Source organism: Diprion similis, chromosome 1, assembly GCF_021155765.1.
Source record: "Diprion similis isolate iyDipSimi1 chromosome 1, iyDipSimi1.1, whole genome shotgun sequence".
Classification (NCBI taxonomy): domain Eukaryota; kingdom Metazoa; phylum Arthropoda; class Insecta; order Hymenoptera; family Diprionidae; genus Diprion; species Diprion similis.
Window position 1 is genome coordinate 8,679,308 of NC_060105.1, and position 18,890 is coordinate 8,698,197.

General features: G+C 37.3%; 3 protein-coding genes across 6 annotated transcripts; 2 read left to right on the forward strand and 1 right to left on the reverse strand.

Annotated features, from left to right (window-relative positions):
- The first annotated feature begins 207 nt into the window (after positions 1–207).
- On the forward strand, positions 208–2,590 carry LOC124407287 (glycine-rich cell wall structural protein 1.8-like). 2 transcript variants are annotated; one of them, XM_046883427.1, is made up of 3 exons: positions 208–1,090; positions 1,124–1,373; positions 2,056–2,590. In XM_046883427.1, the coding sequence occupies exons 1-3, from the start codon at positions 512–514 to the stop codon at positions 2,478–2,480; spliced, it is 1,254 nt and encodes a 417-aa protein (XP_046739383.1). In that variant the 5' UTR covers positions 208–511; the 3' UTR covers positions 2,481–2,590. The 2 variants fall into 2 exon arrangements, with proteins under 2 accessions (XP_046739383.1, XP_046739293.1); XM_046883337.1 differs by having other exon boundaries at positions 208–1,373.
- Positions 2,591–2,991: 401 nt separating this feature from the next.
- On the reverse strand, positions 2,992–9,241 carry LOC124407557 (tetraspanin-13). Of its 3 annotated transcripts, none has more exons than XM_046883928.1 (7): positions 9,139–9,241; positions 8,160–8,261; positions 7,770–7,937; positions 6,980–7,078; positions 6,732–6,857; positions 6,494–6,619; positions 2,992–5,577 (listed from the first exon to the last, which is right to left on the reverse strand). In XM_046883928.1, exons 2-7 carry the CDS (start codon positions 8,217–8,219, stop codon positions 5,479–5,481), a joined length of 678 nt encoding a protein of 225 aa, XP_046739884.1. In that variant the 5' UTR covers positions 8,220–8,261; positions 9,139–9,241; the 3' UTR covers positions 2,992–5,478. The 3 variants fall into 3 exon arrangements, with proteins under 3 accessions (XP_046739884.1, XP_046739975.1, XP_046739804.1); XM_046884019.1 differs by lacking the exon at positions 9,139–9,241 and adding an exon at positions 6,077–6,204 and having other exon boundaries at positions 8,160–8,592; XM_046883848.1 differs by lacking the exon at positions 9,139–9,241 and having other exon boundaries at positions 8,160–8,591.
- A 2,567-nt stretch (positions 9,242–11,808) lies between these two features.
- Positions 11,809–16,061, forward strand: LOC124411148 (facilitated trehalose transporter Tret1-like). Its single transcript, XM_046890118.1, has 3 exons — positions 11,809–11,867; positions 13,373–13,453; positions 14,596–16,061. The coding sequence occupies exons 2-3, from the start codon at positions 13,396–13,398 to the stop codon at positions 15,942–15,944; spliced, it is 1,407 nt and encodes a 468-aa protein (XP_046746074.1). The 5' UTR covers positions 11,809–11,867; positions 13,373–13,395; the 3' UTR covers positions 15,945–16,061.
- Positions 16,062–18,890: the final 2,829 nt, after the last annotated feature.

Genomic DNA, 18,890 nt, shown 5'->3' on the forward strand with positions numbered 1-18,890 from the left:
CATATAACAAAGATCAAATGCAGGATATACAGGCGGGGCATTCGCGGCCCTGTCACCAATTTCCACCGTTGAAGCAACATCCGATCTCCGGAGACTCGGTACGTACCAGTACGATTGATTGATTCGATGCACGTTCCGTGTCGGTACTTGCATATTATCGAGTGACTGTACACCTGCTGCACAAACAGCATATGTAGGTGGGTATAACAAACCGTAGATAACACAGTGCATCCGTTCTATCATGGAGCCTCAAAATAGTTAGACGATAAAACCCCGCCACACCAAGGTGCGCATGTGTGCCTGTATACACTGGATCACAGCCTGCAAGAACGTGGCTCAACTGCGTCAAGAACCTTCCTCACCACCTTCACCCTACCCTAAACCGGGGTGTCGCGGTTGACTAAATTACCAGCCGACCCCACCTGATGTAGATATAAATAGACCTCCTGCGAGGAGAGCGATTATCAGTATAATCCGGGGAATCAAGAGGTGCTTGTATAACTGGTAGCTGATGGTAACAGGATCCCTAGACGAGAAACTATTAGTGATCAAAGGGCTGCATCGACATCAATACCCGCATAACCCATTAATCAAAAAGATGATCTCAATCGGAGGTGCGTCAATTCGCGCCATCCTGATTCTGACAGTGTTTCTCCGGGGAGTGCGATCCACTGCGACGTCTGACGAGATAATCGGAGGTTCTGACAGTATCGGATACGGGATTGGTGGTTACGGTGGTTCGATCGGCGGGATTGGAGGTCGTCTTGGCTTCGGAAGTGGTCTCGGTTCCCTGGGGTTTAACGGCGGCCATCTAGGATACGGGTCTGGACTTGGCGGTAGGACCAGGTCCTTCTCATCCAGCTACGGTGACGTCGGATCTGACATCAGCGATCTCGGTGGCACGAGTGCTGGAATCGTTGACCTCGGTGGCTACGGTGGCTACGATGGAGGAAGCCTGGGATACGGCGGCTATGGTGGTGGAGGCTACGGTGGATATGGTGGTGGAGGCTATGGCGGGTACGGTGGTGGAGGCTTTGGCGGCTATGGTGGCTATGGTGGCTATGGTGGCTATGGTGGCGGAGGCTACGGTGACTATGGTGGCGGTTATGGCGGCTATGGTCGAGGCTACGGCGGTGGACTAGAGAAGAGCGGGTTTTCCAAGGGTGGAGAGTCCGTAAACAACGGCGCTTACCATGACGAGAAGGGCCTTAAAGGTCAGTCGAGCAGTCGGCTGGCCGAAGGCCTTTCAGCTGGCCAGTTGGCAGCCAAAGACGCCAAGGGTAGCTCTGGATACTACACTGACGCCGGTGGCGTAACGTCTGGATATGTGGACAAGAAGTCGTACGGGGGTGGAAGTCATTATGATCAGAAAGGTGAGACGGAGAAAATTTACGGAGGAGTATTCACGGGCTTTCGTCCTCTTAGTGATGTCATTGTGCCAAAGATACAGCGGCCGGGTTTCTCGCGACGTCAGGTCGACTATTATAACTTTGGCTCAAAAGCTTCACCCACTCAAAAGCAGTATTCGGGTTTCGATAATGAAAACCCTCGATATTGGACCGTGTACCGACATAACACATTGTATCCCGGGCCTTACTTTCATGGAGTATTATTCACGATGAATTGAAATGTATTTGTAAAAAATTAGAAATTTATATCTTTGTTAAGATTTATAGTCGAGACACAATTTACAGTTTGATCCGGAATTTTGTCAATAATTTTAAATTCATTACTTCACCGAGTTACAAGCTATGTGTAATAAATAAATAATACTAGGTATATTTTCTTGGGAGTATTAAAATCGAATACAGAAGAAAATTTTCCCACGTTCAATATTCTTAACCGAAAGCCAGCAATCGTTATTGGATTCCTACCGTAGTTTTTCTAGTTGGATAAAGTGATCCTTTTAGTTGTATCTTACACCGAATGACAGACCTTTTGAAAAGAAAGGTTCCTGTCGCTATCCGTGAGGAAAAATATGAAATTTGAAGGGAAGAGAAAAGAAAACAGCAAAAAGAGGAAACAAAAAAGAAAAAAAAAAAACACTTCTCGCAGGTAGCAAAGGGGCCGAAGACAAGGCGGCAACTGGGCACAAAAAGGGACACGCAACAAATGGGTTCGAGACTTCCCACCACAAGGATGAGACTGGGAAAACGACGACCTTTTACGACGTTGCAAACGACGAGGGTGATCATTACGACTACGGAGGCACCCGAGGCGCCTTTGGAGACCAGGGGAATAATTATTACAGCGGTGGGTACCAGGACCAGAAGTACAACGGGGGTGAACACGGGCACAAAGGGCACTACGACAAGGGGGTAAAATCCGGGAAGGAAAACGGGGACAAACTAGCTTATGGGAATCAAGTTTACTATGGAAATAACGGACAGTATGGAGAGGTCGGTGGTAATGACAGAGCTTCGATTCTTGGACATTCGGAAGCCTCGAAATACTACAAGGGTCATCCATCTTATTACTAACGATATGATAATTTCATGAGAGACGGATGATCGGACGACGTATATATGCGATAATCGATATGTAATATACGTCGAGTTATGCTTTATTTCTGCAAGACGGAAATCCGAAACATGTATATAATAATGTACTCGATTTTTCGTAGGGAAGTTGTTGAGAACGATGTATCGTTTTTTCTTTTTTTAAATATGCAACACATGATTTTCTGTTTCTAAAAGTTTCTAAACGCAACGAAGTGTTGTAAAAAATAATTAAAGAGCGTCTAATTTATTCTTCATTGAAACATAATTATCCTCTGATCGAAATTCTTACTACAAGTTTAAAATCGCTACAAGACAATTAAAAAAAAAAAATATTTTAGACATATACAATATACATATATGTGGAAGAAGGTTTCATCTTTGATGTCGGAAGAAACGGGGAATTCAAGAAATATATTTGCCAAGAGTTTTGTATCACAGAAATGAGTTTGCATAGTTTCAAATTTCGTTTATATAGTCTTATTATCTCATTTTTCTTTTTTTCTTGAGTATAACTACAGTTTGCAGAGCGCTGTGTCAGGAATCGGATAATACGCATCACGCTGCATAACGTGCATAACGCGAATGTGTATATATATGAGTAAATGTCATACGTACTGAACTACTTATTTATTTTGATTGCTGAGGTTACAGTAACAGACTACGTATATATTTCTACAATTGAATACATTTCACTTACTTATATAGTTTTGCGTCTGGCTTATGCATACACATATATATGTGTACATAGATATTTCAAATTACAGTTTGTCTATTCGGCTCGAAAACCAAGTATATCACGATTTAATGATCACAGGAAATTTCCATCATACATCAAACTCTGAAAACCGCCGAGTAAATGTACCTACGTGATTCTAGGATTACAAGTGATTATACTATAATAGTACAAGTTTGTTTTACGTAATATTCATCGGTTGTTTTTTTTTTTTTTTTTTTTTTTCTTAAATACGTTTTGAGCCACATTTTGATTGATATGAGCGGGCTCAATGGAATTAGATTTTTTTTAGTCTTGAATTTTGTACATATTCGAACTCCACAATCTCTGATTCTAACAATAAGTGCGGAAGCCTGAAATCGTATCTATATAGACAAACTGTAGACAAATATTACGTATTGTATATTGCGTATGTAAATGGTATAACTAAGCTGTTTGTAATCGCGAAATAGAATTTTATTTATGCTTACAGTTTTTTATTTATAATGGAACGTATTAGGTTTTCATAAACATGAATCAATACGGAATAATCATTGGTCTTCAAGATAGATCATGTTAAAAGAACAAACAAAAGAATTTACGTTAGAAAAGAAAAAAACAAAAAGAAAATACAAATACAATAAATAGAAGAATATTTTTGATGATTGGAAAATTTAGTTAGGTATAAAACTATGCTCGACAGCCGTTGAAATAGAATGCAAGATTTCGCAAAGGTATACAACATTCACTTGGTATTAATATCCCCTAAATTTAAAAAAAGCTGAACAATATTTAGAACCTAAAGATAACATGGAGTGGTAAAAATTCAAATGAACAAAAATCACACTAACGGAAGAAAGCTTCGGTTGTTGGAAATTTTGATTTCCTCGATAATAGACGAATATGGCGGATTGATTAATTCAAACGATTTATACAGTTACAGTATTATGAAATACTACTTCCGAATTGGCATTTGCACAGCGAACGAATAACCAATTTATATATATTTAATATTTATATATATATATATATATTTTGTTTTAAATTGTACACATATTTTTGAAGTAAACTCTAAACAATGGTCGTTAATTTGAAGGGAATGGATGGCAATATTTCTAACAAATACGGAATGAAATAAGATAATTTCTTGTCCTAAAATTTACGCTTAACAATAGGTATACATAAAATTTGAAGTTGAAGCTCGTGCGGAATTCTGGCGATAATTAGCTCTGTCTGCCTGTCTAGTACGCAGCAAGAAGAAAGAGATCTCGGTAGATATGGGAGATTGAGAGGGCATCGTTTTTGCAGAAATCGTTTCTACAGAAAGCGAAGCCGTAACTTATTCTATTATTATCTTTATCACTTTCTTATGAGGGAATCATGTGTTGTGGTTTCGGATACGGCTCAACTTATTCTAAACCTTTAAGGTGCCACAAATCGCTTGAATTTTGTTTCCGGACGAATAATTCTCAAGGTATTTAAATAATTTTTCTGTAGACACAAGCTTTGTAGAAATAAATTTTGCAGAAACGATTTCTGTAGAAACGTTCCTCTCCCAGGAGATTCTTAAAGGTAAATATCTAAACAGTAAACTGTTTTATGCTAAATACTACAAGGCGCATTGAGGCTTGCTATGATAGTGTCGTAGTGGCTGACTAGAGCACACATTTCATCTATTATGTCCCCCTCACCGATTTGAACATGTTTATTACTGGATTGTGGGATGAAAAAAGAAAGATTTCGGTAATCGTTAAGAGTAATTTCACACTGTTGAGCAGTTATGAATCTTTCTAAAAGATACGTTTAGATAGTGGTGACTTTGCAGTTGTACTAACTCTATTAGATGTTAATTTTTTTTAAACGAAAATCTGTTGTTACTACCAGGAATGAGCAACATATTAGGGGTATTGATGTATTTTTGGTAGTAGACAGTTCGTTGCTGCGCTGTTCTATGATCGATGAGAATTTGATCTTTGGCTATTCAGGATTTCTGACAGTTTGAGACAGTTAATTACATTAATTCCAGGAACAAAGTCGAAGAACAGATCTATTTTTTTTTTTTTTTTTTTTTTTTAAACTTTCTTTTTTTAAACCGATTGTTTTACGGTTTTTTTGTGATTTTTTTTTAAATATTTATTTCTGTAATAAAACAAAAAAAACGAGTATTCTCGATGAGACTCAATTTAATGTTCAAATGATCCTAGAACAAGTCAAATTGGTCTTTAAAGACTTCCAACGTTTGGCTCTTCCTCAATTTTTTCGGAATCAGTAAAGATAGTTTTGACGAGGAAAAACAGCTCGCGCAGCCTTTTCGTCTGGGTCCAATTGGTTTCTATAACGTCTAGCCAAGAATGCTGCAATCACCTATGAAACATATTTAAATCTAAGCCCAACCCTTCAGACGTGACTGAGAATTATAACAGAGAAAGCAAAACAGCACACAAGAAGCAAAAACATTAAATGTTTCAGTACAAAAGGCATCTAATAACGATATACGACATGCACACATGTTATTCACAAAATATCGCACAATCATCGGTCAAGCATTTAATGTTAGGAATGCTTTTGTTTACAGTAGAGTTTTTTCCTATAACTAACCCCTGTAAATTGAACCGATAGACGTAAATACCTATGTATGTACATAGGAAACATTGAAGAGATGGAAAAGTCGCAGTTAATAAAAGTTGTGAATCCTGGATGAGTTTGTTGGAAAAAAGGAATAATGTTTATTTCACTACAATTTCGACAATGTCTTACGAAGAGTAATCACACTGCGCGAACCTTGATAGACAACTTTTATAACTGCTTGTGACTAGTGAGAGAATGTCTGAAAATACCATAACCAGTGTTAAAAGCCACCCACCATCTGTTAGGAGGTTCGTACGAGGACACAGGGGACATGGCGATGGTGTTAGACTAGAGGAAAGCACTAGGATTAGCTCTTGGGTCTTTCTGGTTCCTGTAGCGTACGGTCAACCAAACACCAACAAACTGTAATAGGCATGTACTTGTTAGTTTTAAGACACGACGAACGTCATTAAGAAGAACCGTTACTAATGATGGAAGAAATCTTTTTCAACATCAACTATTAAATTTCTTGAAAAATTGATTCACTTCTCATATAATTACTGTTAATTCATCATTCAAACACACACATCATATCAATTTAATAATTTGTATTGAACTTTACAAATTCGGATACAATACTTATGACACCAGGCACGGGTCGAAATGTCACGTTTTTCCGCTTATTCACTCGCATCTCATTCACTCGACTTACCTCTGTGAAACTGAAAAATAGTCCGATTCCGCCACATAGTTTAAAAGCATAGTCGATCGTTGATTGTAGTTTGTGCATACACGGTTCGCACTCGCATGGCTGTGGTTTCAATTCGCAGCAAAAATCCTAAGATTACAATCACAAAGCAGAATGAGTATGTTTCATTTATCAGTAAAATATTTGTCATTTGTTAGAATAGAAAGAAACAAATAAATGTATGTAAAAACATGGTACTAACATTTACGAAATGACAGCTGGGGTGATCCATAGAAGGCTTGCCGACCATTTTGGAACCCTCAAATCCGCAGCAACTGAATGTTTTTTGAACTTTCGCTTTCAAGTCGTCATTTACTCGTTTCCATCCCTAAATAACAATGGTATTACTATAGAATCAGATTTGGATTAGCTAAGCGCAAAGACATTATCGTACGATCGAAGAATAATATGTGACACGACGCACGAAAGAATCAAATTTCTTATTTTTACCTCCTCGGCAAGTTGTTCTTGTTGTTCAGGATTTACGGCAAGACAAGCGCAGGCAATGCTGAACTGGATTAGGAATAGCAGGAACAAAATCACCATGTACTGTTTGTCGATGAGTTAAGAAGACCAATTTAGGAACATTTGAATATTGAATTTTTTGGCAAATTGAGATAAAGAAAAGACAATGCAAATCTTATTTACCATTTGTATACATTCATTCTCACTAAAATTTGTGTCAATTGAAATAAAATCTGGCTTTATTTTTATCAACGACGCTTGGTTTTTATCGTTAAACAAACCCATTTATCTCACATTGTTATTTACTGTTTCTGAATATTCTAAGGCATAAAGATTGTGGAGCATATTGTTGATAAACTTCTCTTGTTCAATTCAAGATTGAGTTGTAATTTTCTCTTCCCAATTTACTCTGGTACTTTTTGCTAGACACGAATATTCAAAAGTTTGCGAGTAAGCATAGCTGCCTCAAATGACTATTTAGCGATTCGACAAATTCATGCGATTCCAGCCTTCAGAGTTTGGTACACATTTTTTTGTCAATATTTAGTTTGTATCTGTGGTAGAATCTATCAGATTTTTACCAAATTATGTAAAAAAACAGCGACGAATCCTTTTAAATTAAAACCTGAAGTTCTCGTGAAAAAATTTATGGCAAACGATGAAATAAGACGATTCTATATAGAGATCGACTCTTGGGTCGAACTTGGAAGGTCAAAGGGCAATTGATTGCGATTGATCAGCTAGTGATAACGATTTGTGGTGTAAAAAAGGATACAAAGAACAGTAGAACTTGATGGTGTTTTATCGCTCCAATTAGGCCGAGTATCGATATGAGGAAAAGTATCACTCCGCAGGCTAAAATTCCTCCGATTATAGGCAAATTTGTAACGAGTGCTGAGGCTCTGCCATAGACAGCTACGCCAATCAAGATGAAGGCGACGACCTGAAAGGAAAAAACGAGAGAAGAGGGGATGAGAAGTTTTTTTTAACGTTTTCGTTTCGAAAGTAGCAAATCATCGGGAGATATACGGCGACTCTATAGGAGAAAGTGGAAATATATGAATGAATGAATAATGAATTAAAGAGACAAAGAGAGAAAGTTATTTATGATTTGCGAATATTATTCATATGAATATATGGTAAAATTTAATTATTTAATACTCACGATGTAGAGAACGTTTAGCGCCGTTAGTGCATTTTTTGAACATGTAAAACCACCGCACATCTTCTACCAAGAGATTTATCAATCGCTCAGTTTTTTACGGAGCTGAAACAAGTAATGATTGATTGAGATGTTTCTTTTCTTTCTATACGTCTGGTTCTTAAGTGCGTGCAAATAAAGTCTTTTCTTTGCGACCGAAGTATAAGGTGGAATTTCGCTGTACGCGGATTTGCGCGTGTCTGTGTAAGGCGAAATTGGATGCAATTTAAGCCAGCGCGAGTCTCAAACCGGATAGAATATTATTCTTCTGATTATTAGGCTGTTCCCTCTCCTTCATGAGACGAGATCTGCACAGGCAAATATTGCAGTAGACTGAACACTGAACAGACGTGAATTGACACTTGACAGCAGACGGTCGCTACTCGCTATTACGCTGAATCGATAGCAACGTCCGATCATCGATTGCCTTGTGTCTTTATTCTTGTTCGAGAATCGATACATCTCGATGCACCGACTTGAAGCGCGGCGCCAACGAACCGAGATTCGAAATTCGAATCTTAATCCAACGGACAAAACGGTCTGGAGGAAAAATCTCGACTCGACGATATCGGATAAACGATTTTTACCCTCGACCGTTACTTTCAGTGATCAAAAAACCGATTGAAACATGTTCGAACCGAGATTCGAAATTTGAATTCTAATACAACGGACAAAAGGGTCTGGAGGAACAATCTTGACTCGACGATATCGGATGAACGATTTTTATTCTCGACCGTTACTTTCAGTGATCCAAAAACCGATTGAAACATGTTCGAACTGAGATTCGAAATTCGAATTTTAATCGAACGGATAATATCGGATAAACGATTTTTACCCTGGACCGTTACTGTTGGAGATGCAAAAACGGATTGAAACATGTTCATCGGGCTTCCACGTAACTTTTCAGACTCAAAAAACATTAGATAATAATACTGTCAAATACCTGTAGGACGGAGCGAGGCCAGCTGCGTATTATTCAGTTATTCCGGAACGAAAGAGCTACTGGAGTTTACTACGATGAGAGATATGATTCGTCGCCGTTATCGTGCGTCATTATACACTTCGCGTATGCTTGCGTGTATCTCGTCTTTGCTTACGAGTGGTATTTTCCTAATCACGCTAGTGATTTACAGCTATGCACTGTCTGTTTTTGTCGATTTTTTTTTTCAAGGCTGATAAGTGATAGCACCGAGTTGAGACCAACATCTGTTTGGAATTTTTAGGCAGGTAGCTTCTCTTTTGAAAATCAAGATGTATCATGTCTCGTTGTTAGTGTTTTCTGGATGATTGAGATTATTGGCTGATGAAAATTGACGATGCGAATTGGCTTTCAGCTCGTTTGATACTCGTTTTGGTTCATTGGTCAACGGCGATTTATGGGAGCTGATTTTTGCGAAAAATATTCTAATATCTGGAAAGGCTGAAAGTTTTATCTTGTTCTGTTTTCTATTTTTAGTATCTCCCTAGATTCGCAAAACGAAATCTTTTATCGTGTATACGATCGGTAAAAGTTTTGGCGAGATATTTTTCAGCAAAGATATATTTCAGCGTTGATTTAATAATTGGATTTTTTAGCATGTAACGTTGTCCTCAAAATAAGTTTTATCTGAGTTATTTCTGTTCAACGTTTATAGATACAAGGGGATCATTTTTTCCAGAGGTGAAAAGTTCGCGACTTGGAAGGTTGCGTGAGAATTCACTGATTTTTATGAAAAACCGTCATTTCTGCAGTTCTACTGTTCAACCGTCGTCAATTATTGATGATCAGTAAACTGTCATGAATCTGACACAGCCTGAGTTTTCATTCATTCATATTACTGATTTATTCGTTCTGATGAAAGAATAAATTTAAAAATAAGTATAATTAGTTCCATTTGTCGGGAAGTTGACTAATTAATGTGGAGCATAATACTTTTTTTTAAATACCGCAAGGTTGTAAATGCACGTGATTACTGTGACCGCAATACTTGATAGAGACTTACATTTCTACGTACAACCCGGAACACATTCTGCGACAGCAAATCTGTTGCAGAGTTAATTAACGCGCAGTTATAAAAATTCGAAGAAGGCAATAAATGAAACTTATCTTTCTGCAAGTTAACTAAATGACTGAAGAAAAAGGAAATTAAATAAACGTGTAAATGACATATTCGTGTTTTCTCACACACGTAAAAACTCTTGCGAGTTGGATACAAAGGAGATTTTCATCTACGAGAAGTTGGACAAGTGTTCGAAATTCGTCCCGAGATGTTATTCATCCTTATCAGTATATATGAGTAATATTTAACGATTCTCATTTACTCACACTCACACACACACACGTGTAGCGGTGTAATGCTGTTCTTAGCTGAATTTATGCAGAACAAATTTGCAGAGATATTCTCGACTGTCTATACAATGACTATACATATACCTTCGCCTGAATTTTTATCTTACTAGCACAAGTATAATTAAAACATGTTCACACCAGCTGTAAACAAAAGAAATAACGGATTATGTACGGAGTTTTTAAATCCCATCTCGCAGAAAAATTTCATCGCCTTGTAAAAAACTCAACTTTGGACCGAAAGTTGGGACAAAAGACGTACGTTTCTGTTTCCGCCAGAATATCGGGCAGATTCTCGGCAGGCTAATAATCGAACTGCGTAATGATCGCTTCTTTAATCTCCACAATTTTCAAGCAGAATAAAAGAAGAGGCTCTGCAGATGAGAGGCTGCTGAAGTCCAGTACCAATTTAAACTTAAAGAGGATAGAACCGCGAATCAAAGCAAATTTTTATGCGATCGATATCGTCAGATGCAAATTATCCGGCTCTCGTGAGAGATTCATCAAAATTTCCGCATGTTCTATACATCATTCTTATAATATCTTGTCACTGCGATTTGTTGGACAAAATTGAATTTTTACAGCGATTTTCAACTACCAGATACGGTTTTATAATGTTTGTTATAACTCCTCAAGAACGTTCGAGAGAAATATTGAACACTTGAAATGTGGACTATAAATTAGCCACATCAATTCAATAACAACCACGGATCAAAATGATGAAATTGGAAAGCGTAATTGAAGCATATTTTCAATCTCAATGAACATGTTTTTCAATATTTCATACATCACTGCTCATAGGCAACCCTGCATACATGCAGGTAAGACGTGTAAAATCATTTCAGGCTCTTATGAAAAAACTCAATTGCATACTTAATTAGATTACAGCCAGCTAAAGTTTTACGATGTATCATTATTGGAGTGTAGTTTTTTCGGTATTAATTCGTGCTTAAGGTATCGAAGATTCAGGACCAACTGTATGTGAATTTGTAAAATATGTTGCATTCACAGCGGTAAATACGATGTTTAATAATTCGTGATACATTTGCGCACATGCAGTTGATATAATTGCATGGAAACGTGATATAATTCCAAGATACACCTTTGGCGAGCTTTGATGACAAATCAAGTTTTCAGAGGGGAGAAAATATTTGCAAATCCTGTATTTTTGGCACGCTAGGATGGTAATTGGTCGCGGGGACAATCAAGTCTGACTATAACTGATAAGACAGTGCTCTTGATAAAGGTACGCGTATAAAACGATCTCTTTCTCATCACTTCCGCGACTAATAACACACATTCTACCAATTGTCTTGATGTCATAAGCAAGTCTCAACGTTATCTCCGTGAGTTGAACAAAATAATTATAATCACCGCGCATCGAGTGCATATTATACCAGTTTCTGGTAATAAGCTTTTTGTCCAAATACGGGAAAAAAATCTTTTCAATTTATTAGCAATACTTGAAATATTGATAAATATTTATTGTTACTTGAGGCAGAAATCTCATTGTTCATTGAATGCTGATAATAATATTTACAGTACTAAATGCGCGCGGTACAAGGCAACCTAATAAACATTCCTTTTCAAGTTCAACTATACAAGAAAATACGAACTGCCAATTCTGTTTTATGTCTACTTTTTTTTCACAGCTTCACCGCTATTGCTGTAGGCCTTCTTTTCCTATTTCTCTTTTGATCGGCTATCGAGATCCGATTATGCATGTCATGTACCATTTCAAACAAAATTGAGATTCACATATTTCTTACCTAAAATGTCCTTGAAAATTCAACAATCGCGCTAACCACGTATCACAATTTTACACGCTTTTTTTATTCATGCCGTTCACTATTCCGGTTCACCAGCCTCGTCGTTACACGCGTCTTTAGATCTCGCAGACAACTTTGGCTATCAAAAGTTGAGTGATCATTGACTGAAATACGTCCTCATGTTTCGGTTGTTTGGAAATAATTTTGCTGACGTTATTGTTTTTGAAATTTTTATATCGAATCAGTGCAGTGACCAGATCGATAGTCTTACTTGCATATATACCATCATGCACGAAGACAAATGACTCCCTGAACCAGCAAGTGTTAGTGCTAATATAAAGTCAGCACGAATTTTTGCTGTTGAAGCAAGAATTTTCATTACAATAGCGAAAATTTTGCAAGTATGATAGCCAAGTTGATTTTCCAATTTAGAAATTTAGAAATTTGTTAGCTAAACTCGCAAAATTTTAGCTTTTTCAACAAATTAATTTTTCTGTCTTTATATTCGCCTAAACTTGTTCGCGTACGTGATTCTATCTTACACATACCGCGAATATTGATGATTGTTGGATTATTATTTACTTCAGGGATTGTATTATTTTGCAAAATTCTTCTGATAAACAAAAAAAACATAATATTTTTTTCATAACTATCATACGATCTTTTATACCTATATCTCACGTTTAAATCGATATTGAATTTAGAAGAAATCTTCGGGAATAAACGTATAGAGCCAGTGTGATAAAAACTATCGAAGTACCATGGATTGTCAAAAAAATTTTACTGGCAGAATAAAATTCTGGTTACGGGAAGACGACATTTTTTCCCGTGTATACGAGCAATTTAGTTTTGGTTGCATTCGAATCCACGCCCATTGAGCACTGCACACGCTTTTTGGTACATCAGTTTATATTTTATCGTCTGTGAGCAGACGTGTTCCCTCTTCGTTACTACATTTGTTTTTTCAAGTTTTCCCAACACCATTCTAGATCACGTATAAGACTGTGATTAGACTTCATTATCGCTGATTTTTGCACCCGTAAACTAATCGCATCGCGGTTAATTTTGGTTTGTTTTTTTAGTCAGGTTTATATGAAGATATAGTATGAAGATGGAGACAGCGCGAACCAAGCAATGGCCACAATACTTAGCGGCACTTACCGGTAAGCGTAATGAGTATAAAAGATGAATATTCTCTGAAATTCTCAAGATTCGAATTCTCGCGATAATTTCAAGTGTACATAAGAAAAGTACGGCAGAGTGGGGCAAATTTTTACCCTGAAGATCTTCTTTCAACCAAATTTTGTTGGTTCTACTCGAAGTGGTATTAGAATTCACAACATTCGACGGCTCAGAATTCTACTGAAATATTTTGGGTTTTGTAAATTTTAATCAGATTTAACTGAACTGAACTTCGTTAAACGTTGAAAAAAGTCATGGATGAAAATCAAATAAAGCCTCATGACCTATTGAAAATTGAATAGGCAAAAAACTTGAGTTTTATTATGAACTATACGAAAGTAATATTGGTATATAAGTTCATACACCGTTTAAATATAAAACGATTGCCTAGTTTTTAGCGTTTTAGAGTTTAGCGTATAATAACCAGTTTCAAAGTAAACGAGAATAAATTCAATTTGCATCAAATTACAATTTTAATTAAAGTTTTATTTTTTGTTCTTCACGCGTCACGTGGTATCTGATTGTAAAAGAGCCAGAAATCACGAAACCGCATCAGCGAAAATTTCGTTTGCAATAATTACTGAAAAATTCTAGTAAAACGGGTCTCTATGATTTAAGAATTATTGGTATTATAATACAAATGTTGGTACAAGTAAATATTTGGTGCGATTATACATGCTTATACTGTATATTCTACTTACTGCAACAGTAAATCTGTTTGCTTAGATCACTACATTCAGTTACAAGGCCTGAAAATCAATTTTTTGTAACACCAAAGTGTAATTATCACAACAGTTTCAAGAAAATAATACGCGTTACGATAACCAAAAAGAATCAGGTTACGAACATACGCATAAATTTTCATTTCTTACCCAAAACTGTACGTATTTTGCTTACGTTAACTTATGAAAATAGTTTAAGACTGTACAGATAATCGCTACAAGAAATATCTCTCCATCCATAATGACAGGCTCCTAACTGTTTTACCGTAATGCCCCTACCTGTTTTACCATGAGATACCGATCTCTTTTACCGTAAGACCAGCATCGTACAGTCACTCACTCCAAGTTTACAAAACATTGAAACCGATCAAAAACCGTTAAATTATTGAAAACATTTCCAGCGACAATATCGCTGGCCATAACCGGTTCTCATATCGGTTGGACATCACCGACACTGCCGTACCTGAAAGGAGACAATTCTCACGTGCCAATAACGTCTGACGAGGCGTCTTGGGTCGCGTCATTTTACCTCCTGGGAACGGTGCCGGGGAACATAATCGCGGCGTTCCTGGTCGACAGATATGGTCGGAAACGAAGCTTACTGGGGTCTGGAGTACCGCTCTTCCTCGGCTGGGTCCTGATCCTGGTCGCGGACAATCGGCACGTCCTCTACGCCTCACGGTTCATAAGCGGGCTGGGACAAGGCCTCGTCTACGTCGTCTGCCCGATGTACATCGGCGAGATAGCCGATAGCGATATCCGGGGAGCCCTCGGCTCTTTCATGAAGCTGATGGTGACCCTCGGCGAGCTCTACGCTCATGCCATCGGCCCCTTCGTCTCCTACGAGATCCTCGCTGGCCTTTGTGCCATCCTGCCTCTACTCTTCGTCCTGAGTTTCTCCTGGATGCCCGAGTCTCCGTACTTCTTTCTGATGCACGAACGACGCGCCGAGGCCGAGGCCAGTCTGATGCGTCTGAGAGTCTACGCCTCGAGGTCCGACCTGGACCGCGACATCGAGGAGATTAACCAAGCCATGATCAAGGATCTGTCCAGCCGTGGTGGCACCCGGCAGCTCATCGATACCCCAGGAAATCGGCGGGCCGTTATCGCAAGTTTTGGCCTCCAGCTCGTCCTCCAGTTCAGCGGACTCGCAGCCATCGAGTCTTACACTCAGGAAATATTCGCCGAGAGTGAGTCTGGCCTCTCCGCAGGTCTCGCCGTCATAATCCTCGGCGTCTTTCAGCTCGCAGCTGGCGTTGCAGCCGCCATATTGGTTGACCGGATGGGCCGTAGGCCGCTCCTTATCGCCACGACCACCGCTGCTGGAATCGCCCTTGCCGCGAGCTGCAGCTTTTATTTCCTTAAGCTCGGCGTCGGCGTCGACGTCCAAGGGACAGGGTGGGTCCTCGACGGCTCGGTTATGATGTACGAACTGGCCGTAGCTCTGGGCCTAAGTCCCCTTTCGTACATGATGCTGGGAGAGCTTTTTCCCACCAACGTTAAGGGCGTCGCCGTCACCCTTGCCAACGTCTGGGCAGCCCTGCTAGCATTTTTTGTCTCCAAGATGTATCAGGTACTTTCCGATAATTTTGGCGTCTACGTTTCGTTCGCTTGGTTCTCGTTGAGCTGCTTTATTGGCATCGTTTTTATAGCCTTTTTTGTACCCGAAACTAAGGGCAAGTCTCTTAATCAAATTCAAGATCAACTCAACGGTCGTAAGGTTGTTGAGAAAAGTGCTATCGCGGCATAATTTTCACGGAGATCGTTAGTCGATCTTTGGAGGCGAGGCATTTAAAGGCTGCGAATTTTAGTAAATATCGATTCTCAATACCGTATTGAATGATTATAATTAGGATTAATTATCGTTGACGTTTGTCGGGGGGCAGCGAGGCGGCGGGGGGATTATTTGCAATGGAAAATTGGCGTAAAACTTGGTACTTTTCATTCCTTAGAGTTTTTAAAGTTTCAAAATTACAAACAAAAGCTTAGAAATCACTGTTTTATTTTTAAAAAAATCTTTCGATCTCACTCTATGAAGGGTAATTTTATTCAGAAAACTATCTGTTACAATATCACTGAAACGGATTTTGATTATTGGCGTAGTCAATTCAATATGGCGGGTCTTGCTCTTAACCAATATCGACGCAAGGCTGTAAAATAAAATATTTGACGGTGGCAATCCGACAATGAAAAATATTACAGTCGGATTGCAGAAAATAATCATCTGAATAAAATGAGCAATTTTAGTTTGCGTTGACCGCTTTTAATAGATTTCTTATAATCTTGAAGCCACTCAAAATAAAACATTGATATTTAAGCTTTTGTTTATGATTCCAGTTTTTTTTTTCACTTTCTTCTCTTTTATCCATTTTTGAAGTTTGCGAATATATTACTTTGATGAATACAGCAAGTATTCAGGAGCCTCCGTACGAATAATCCGATATTCAAACTTTGGAAATATATTAGAAAAATTCTTCGTTGCGACAAAACTTAACTTCACGACGATCATCGATATACGCTGAGAAATATTCTCGAATACTCGGTTTATGTTTATAAAACATTTACGTCTTTACGTACGTATTATTGATTAGCAAAAAAATACATTCGAAGCGTAGGAGAAATATATTCATGATCCATACGAGATTAAACAAAGTTTTGAAAGTTTTGACGGAACGAAGCTATATATTACATATATACACAGGCGTTAATTGATAAACGCTGTTAGGTTACGAAAAAATTCAAGTCAGGCTCCGCTGATTTTTTTATTTTAATTTTAGTTTTAAGTATTGAACATAAGTTAAGAAAACGAATTTTTAAGGGCCCTTATATTCTATTTCGATAAAGATTTCTTGCGACGTAAAGTATAGCGATTTTCATTACCTGTGAGGAACGATCATTATTAATATCGAATCAATGATGAAAATTTTACAGACTATATGACAGAGCCAAGAGATCTCTGCGAAAATCGAATCGCTAAGGTATGGATATACAGGTAGATATAAAGAGCTTAGGGTCCCAGCAATATAAGAGCAAATTCGCATGACCATCTTTTCATCCCTTTTAGGCAGGGTGTTAAAAATACGACTGAATAATGATATTATATTAGGTTGACGAAAGTTTTTTGTCAGTATTTTGTATCGGATACGCGTTCGTTTGCAGTAATATTCTGTCAGATTTTTCAAATTTTTATACGTTCATTATTATCCGTATGCCAAGTGTTTGAAGAAAATTTTACAGTTTATTCGGCCCAAATTTAATTATTTATTTTATTTTTTACTCAATCTTTATTAACACGATTGGCCTTGGTGTACGATTTTTCAAAAATTGATAAATTCCGCGCGTTTTCGATTTCGAAATGAGAGAAAAAGAAGGAGAGAAAGCGAGCGAGTGAAAGAGTGATAGAGAAAATCAACATCCACATTTTTTTTTTCCCTTTGAGGCAGGGTTCAAAATATAACAACTGATATTGTAATAATTATATTTGCATATATACGATACGACCGTCTTTACATACATATCGATCTTATACACACTCGAATGTTAAACAGCATTCGATCACTATATTATTATAAGCAATTCGGATCGGCTGCAGTGATTTTGCATCTGGATTTTGGACCTGTATAAGTAATTATATATAGTATGTATCGCGAAAAAGCCTCGTTTGAGCAATGTAGCATGACTAACTCATACGATTCCCTTTTAGGCAGGGTTTAAAGACTATATAAATAGTAAGCTACGTGTATAATGTATATATACGTATACGTGTAGAATATTAATGGTCCGTCTCTAGATTATAAATATATTAACGCAGTGCTTGTATGCACCTTTTAGAAATATTATCGTATTTCCGTACTATTAATTAACGCATGTTTTTCATTTCGGCACGTCAGAAATTGTCTTGAATCTCGGTAGAAAATTGGATGTGTGTTTTTAGTTTTTAATTGTTTTCTTCTTGTTATTCTATTTTTTTTTCTCTCTCTTTTTTTTTTTTTTTTTCTTTTCTTTTCTGCATCTACGAGGAAAGACACCTGACGATTCGATACCTGCATGTGTTTATGATAATTCCATAGATGTGGTTATAGTTAATTAATCGAACATATTGCGCATATATATATATACAAATATGTATATTAAACACGAAACAGTGTTCGAATGCGTATGAATTTTTTTAATAAGATTGCACGACTCTCTACAGGTCCCTTTTAAGCAGGGTGTAATATTAAGAAGAATGTGTACCTATACTCCCAAATTTTTACTATGTAGAAGTTTGCAATGATACCTTTTTTTTGGTTGGATATGTATATGAATAAGAATAAAATTTGAGAAAAAAAAACAAATAAATAAATAAATAAATAAACCAATTATTGAATCGTTGATGTTATTTAATAACTGTAACGTCGTACGGATTGAAAATTTTTACACATAGATTTGTATGAAAAAATTTCTATGATATTTTTTTTTTTTTTTTTTCTTCTTCACTTGCAATTTCGTAGGTGGATTGGTTTTTTTTTTTTTTTTTTTTTTTTTTTTTTAAATAAAATCTGCCGAAATTGGACAACTCATGTTTATATTTCTGCATCATAATAACCATAGCATATACACAAATGTCATTACAATATTATACAAACATGATTTTTAATTTTTATTCCATTTTAAACATATCATCCATTAACATCTCACAACACCATTATCTTTA

Excerpts from the sequence above, each read along its gene's own strand:
- LOC124407557 (XM_046883928.1), bottom strand. The coding sequence starts at position 8,219 with ATGTGCGGTGGTTTTACATGTTCAAAAAATGCACTAACGGCGCTAAAC. Across the intron at positions 7,938-8,159 it reads CGCTAAACGTTCTCTACATC|GTCGTCGCCTTCATCTTGAT; the intron begins GTGAGTATTAAA and ends TTTTCCTTTCAG. Across the intron at positions 6,620-6,731 it reads CCAGCTGTCATTTCGTAAAT|GATTTTTGCTGCGAATTGAA; the intron begins GTTAGTACCATG and ends TTGTAATCTTAG.
- LOC124407287 (XM_046883337.1), top strand. The coding sequence starts at position 512 with ATGGTAACAGGATCCCTAGACGAGAAACTATTAGTGATCAAAGGGCTG. Across the intron at positions 1,374-2,055 it reads AAGTCATTATGATCAGAAAG|GTAGCAAAGGGGCCGAAGAC; the intron begins GTGAGACGGAGA and ends CACTTCTCGCAG.
- LOC124411148 (XM_046890118.1), top strand. The coding sequence starts at position 13,396 with ATGAAGATGGAGACAGCGCGAACCAAGCAATGGCCACAATACTTAGCG. Across the intron at positions 13,454-14,595 it reads ATACTTAGCGGCACTTACCG|CGACAATATCGCTGGCCATA; the intron begins GTAAGCGTAATG and ends AAACATTTCCAG.